Source organism: Sorghum bicolor, chromosome 6 (genome assembly GCF_000003195.3).
Source record: "Sorghum bicolor cultivar BTx623 chromosome 6, Sorghum_bicolor_NCBIv3, whole genome shotgun sequence".
Taxonomy (NCBI): Eukaryota; Viridiplantae; Streptophyta; class Magnoliopsida; order Poales; family Poaceae; genus Sorghum; species Sorghum bicolor.
Window position 1 is genome coordinate 33,547,001 of NC_012875.2, and position 5,156 is coordinate 33,552,156.

General features: G+C 38.3%; 1 protein-coding gene across 1 annotated transcript; it reads left to right on the forward strand.

Annotated features, from left to right (window-relative positions):
• On the forward strand, window positions 1,755–4,686 carry LOC8070792 (protein FLOWERING LOCUS T). Its single transcript, XM_002446227.2, has 5 exons — window positions 1,755–1,949; window positions 2,103–2,164; window positions 2,391–2,431; window positions 4,345–4,564; window positions 4,653–4,686. The coding sequence occupies exons 1-5, from the start codon at window positions 1,755–1,757 to the stop codon at window positions 4,684–4,686; spliced, it is 552 nt and encodes a 183-aa protein (XP_002446272.2).

A 5,156-nucleotide genomic window follows, 5' to 3' on the forward strand; every position in this document is an offset into this window, starting at 1 on the left:
CCAAAGACACAACTATCGCCTCCCATCACCTTGCTTCTATCGCCTCTCATAGCTTTTCATATTCTAGGTCCACCGGCCATAGACACACCAATCGCTTATCATCGCCTTTTCCAACCATTGTAAAAATATTCATAATTTTGATATAAAATTTGTCTTCACTTGAGTATGGGAAAAAAATTATACATAATGTTTTCGTGTGAGAATTTACAGGAATGAACCCTTAAGATGTCCAAATGTAAATGACCCTATTTATTAAGAGGAGCGGATCTATAGGCCTGGCTCTGAAAATGGATTATGGATTGGAGATACTAAATTTAAGGGCCTATCTTCGCACATAACATCTATAGTTCCTAAATAATTTTTTATTGTAGTAGTAGAACTTTTCTCCCTGTAAACCATAAACCAAGTTGACGCTGGGCTTTATTTTGCGACACAGAACACCAAATTGGTGGCTATGAACTCTTCCACCTGGGCAGGGAAAACGGTTTATTATGTTCCTCTTTAATTTATCTATCGTGGTCTGTTTTCACTAAAACTGTCATATTGCTACACTCCAGTACTACCAGTACGTCGCCCGCACATAGTGGCCAAGGATTTTACTGCTACTGTTGATTAACATAAGCACTTGCGACTTTCCCTAACATCTTTTATAAAACAACGGCCGCAATAATATTGAACTGTTTTTTTCTAGTACCAAAAATAGAATTTGATCCCTCACCTCATTACATCCATAGTAACATGACCAGATATATATGGACAGGCCGGGATCACTCGCCAGCAGATACCCTGAGCGATTCATAACCAGAATTTTTAATTTTTTCTAGTGAAGTGGGGTTCTCCTAGTCCTTTAACATTCAAAATTTAGTACAAACTTTCCTTAGTAAATGTCTTCTAGTAAAGATTTCCTAGTGTTTTGATTTGGTAGTGTTTTATTACTAATTAAAAATATTAGAAGAACTCCATCATTTTGGTAGTGATTGGTTGTTTGGATTAGTCTTCTCACGTTAGACCTATATATGCAGGACAACTCAAGCCAGCATAAATATATGAAATATCTTGGTGTTTGTTTGTCTGACACAGGCAACCGTGTTTGGTATAAATGTGTTTTCTTGTTTACGTTTTACCATCTATAGTCATCTCAATGTTTATATAGTAGAGACTTCATGTTTGTAGTAGATAAGGTAGAGAATTGAGAATATTTTATTTTTGTGCGACCATCAATTTTATGTAATCTGCATTGTCTAATGCTTTATTTGACATTTGAAACTACTTAATTTGACCGTTATGCAGGTCCGCATGATCCTATGAAAGCAATTAATTAGTACGGGTACTGCACTACACAAGTTTGCTAGTACTATTCTATTAACCGACCTGTCAATATTACCTTAAGTTACTGATTTCAATTAGAATCTAACACATTCAGGAAAAGAAGTTTTCCTTATTAGTAGTAACTTTTTATACTAATTAAGATTCAATAAAAATTCACCATGACATCCCCATTGCCAAGAGAATATTTCGCCGCCCCTCAAAGCAGCCAAGGCTTTACTAAAAAGACTATCCACGCAGTAGAGATTTAGTCAAAATATTCCAATAGCAATTGTTTTCTGCCTGCTTGACCTTCGTCAGCCACTCACTGTATAAATATCGCACCACGCCCTTTGCAGGCTTACAGAGCTTGTACTACGTACTAACAAGGCACACACAATACCCTGTGTTCACCGGCCCTGCACAAAACTCAAGCAGTTATTACTAACATGGCGGCTAACGATTCCTTGGTTACTGCTCATGTGATAGGAGATGTCTTGGACCCCTTCTATACAACCGTTGATATGATGATCCTATTCGATGGTACTCCTATTATCAGCGGCATGGAGTTGCGTGCTCCGGCGGTTTCTGACAGGCCAAGGGTTGAGATTGGAGGAGATGATTATCGAGTTGCATATACTCTGGTAAACTCATGTCATGTCAATTAACTAGTAGTTGAATTTAGATGCTGGTCGTATCGTGGATACATGAACTATATGTTATGGTTGATACATATTTGTTTAATTGATCGCAACACCATTTGTGGTAACTTCAAATAACATTCTTTCAATATATAGGTGATGGTCGATCCTGATGCTCCTAACCCAAGCAACCCAACCTTGAGGGAGTACTTGCACTGGTAAGAGAAACCTATAGACGACAATTATTGTTGTTGGCATGTTCTGCCCACATATACTTTGCTAGTGTGTGTATATTTGTGCTTATGCTTCTCCATAAATTTTGGTGTATGTCCCAAGAGAGATAGGTATAGAGGTTAGCAGTCCTTTAAAAATGGTTTAATCCAGTAGTTTTTTTTCGGTCGGCCGGACTGCTAGTAACTTTCAATCATTTCATGTTTCGAGCAGGATGGTGACTGACATCCCAGCATCAACTGATAATACATACGGTGAGAACACCCCTATTCCCATTTTGAGACAAGTAGAATGTCTATTTTTATGATCTAGTATGTTCGTGACAATAGGCTAGCTATTTTGAAACTTCGGGAGCATAAAATAGTACTCGATTTTGTATAACCATAAACACAGCTAGCCAATCTCTATTCATATTTATTTTAGTTTTATTTGCCGAACCATCCTCAACATCATAGCCACTTGATCGATCATCTCAATCAGCGTTTGTATCCTTGCCCGCTTTGATTATCATCCATGACAGTTCATATTTTTTTTCATTTCTTTCATGCTTGTTATAGTTTTATCTGATGAATCCGAGATGTTATTGATCAATTAGTTCAGATGAGCAGTAATGTATGTTGGAGGTTTGGTAGTATATATACGTTCAATATTTCACGAAATCGGTAATTACGAAAATCCCAAAATTTTGAATTACATTAATAATGCATGTGACTCATATTTTCTATGATTTCTATTCTGTTGCATATTCTTGTACTCAATAGATATTTAAATCATGCTAATATTTTGTTTAGATCTAAATCTTTTAGAAAAATTATAATTTATATTTGGGTTTAACAATTTCGGGCGCGTTTAGTGAGATTGGGTAATTTCGGAGCGAGGCGGCCGCCGGCCACGAAAAATTCTATACACGACTATATGTGTACATGTACATGCATGGCACCTTGATAGGCTACCCCGGCCCGCATGGGGAAAAAATTGGAAACGGACCATTCATACGCAGTCGTGGTGCCGACTGTGGGCCACAATAGCAGTGTAAACATAATTACGGTAATCAAATACCCCGTGGGACCATATATATCATCCACAGATCCGTACGGTGCTTCCGTGTGGATGGTCTACCCCAGATCTTTTCCACCCCATAAGGGCAGCAATGCAGCATCATATTCATATGCACTAGTGATGTACCATTTGGCTTATATCATATTCAACCTAACTCCTTGGAAACATTATGATGTTCTATTGGGGTGAAGATGTCACTACTAAAAAAAGATCTTATGAGAGGTGTTTTGAAAACTGCCCGAGGTGGTTAAAGGAGACGGACGAGTTAGGACAACTGCCTCTATTAATGTGTATTAACCGAGGTAGTTACCGTAACGTGCCTGACTTGATTAACAGATTCAACCGTCTCAGTAAAGACCATGATTAACCGAAACGGAATCGAGAGTTTTCTCAAGTAGTTAAACTATTTTAAACTGCACCGAACTTATAAAAATGGTAGAGCTAACACCAATATTTATAAAAATAAATTAGTATCACTAAATACATCACGAAATCTATTTGGTGTTGTAGAAGTTATCCTTTTCTATAAAATTGATCAAATTTATGATAACTTAGTTTTAGGAATTGATTTATTTTAGGACAACTAAGGAAGTACATTTTTTAAAGTCATCCACAAAGTAGTGGATCCAATTTATTACATTACTCCACTACTTCAAACTGAACAAAAGCCTAATCCTGGTTATTTTGAGAGTGATTTTTTACAACATCAGCAGTAGTCCAGAAAATGGGAGGACATTAATAAAAGTGAAAAGGAGCAGAAGAAAGATTACGGTATTTTATTTGTGCTATTTGTTTAACTATTGGCAGTTTGGGACCGAAAATAAATAACTGTTCGTAGCTCTATATTTGTCCATTCGAAAGTGTAACGATGATTATTGTGTTTCAAAAGATAAATAAAGAAGTGCACCAATGATTTGATATCATAGGCTATATAATCCAACATGGTGAAAATGCTTTTCAATCAAGTAATCTTCGAGCGGTTACCAGTTTTAATAGTTGCGAGTCGTCGTTTTTTATGTACCCTAGGACATATATATATCCGCATGTAGACGATGAGACTAGCTAGTTTTTTTTTTTTTGAGCAAATACATAATTATTGGATTTGCAGGCCGTGAGATGATGTGCTACGAGCCCCCTGCCCCGTCCACGGGCATCCACCGGATGGTGCTGGTGCTATTCCAGCAGCTTGGCCGTGACACGGTGTTCGCGGCGCCGTCCAGGCGCCACAACTTCAACACCCGTGCCTTCGCCCGCCGCTACAACCTCGGCGCGCCCGTCGCCGCCATGTTCTTCAACTGCCAGCGCCAGACCGGCTCCGGTGGCCCCAGGTTCACCGGGCCCTACACCAGCCGCCGTCGTGCGGGCTGATGACGACGATCGTCGTTACGTCACGTGTACCGTACATATATATGTAAGATATACATGCATGTTCCATGGTAAGGATCGGTGACAAAACGTCTAATAATGTATACACACATATGCATGGAATGCATGTAATAAGAGAATATATGTATAATAAGTAGGGGGGAGCATGCATATATTGTACACGCGTCCGATGCGTATATAGCCCTATACATTATTGTAGTTGTAATCAGCTGTTTAAGCATTCTGCTGTGTCAGAACATGATGCATATATAGTTTGGTGTCAGTATTGATGTTGTGGAACTCTTATCAGCCTTCATCTCATCACAAGTGAAAGATATAGCTTTTATACCTCCAAGTGTCTTCCCAATGTACGTACCTAGAACTTTTCTAAGAAATGCTACAAATGTTGTATTTTATCTGTGCGCTTCACTACTGGAAACCCGAATATTTCTGTGGATGTCGAATTTTTCTGTGCGTTTTTTTCGATACGCACGGAAAAATTATAATTATTTTGTGAGTTTTAAAATACCCTCACAGAAAAATACAAATACCCAC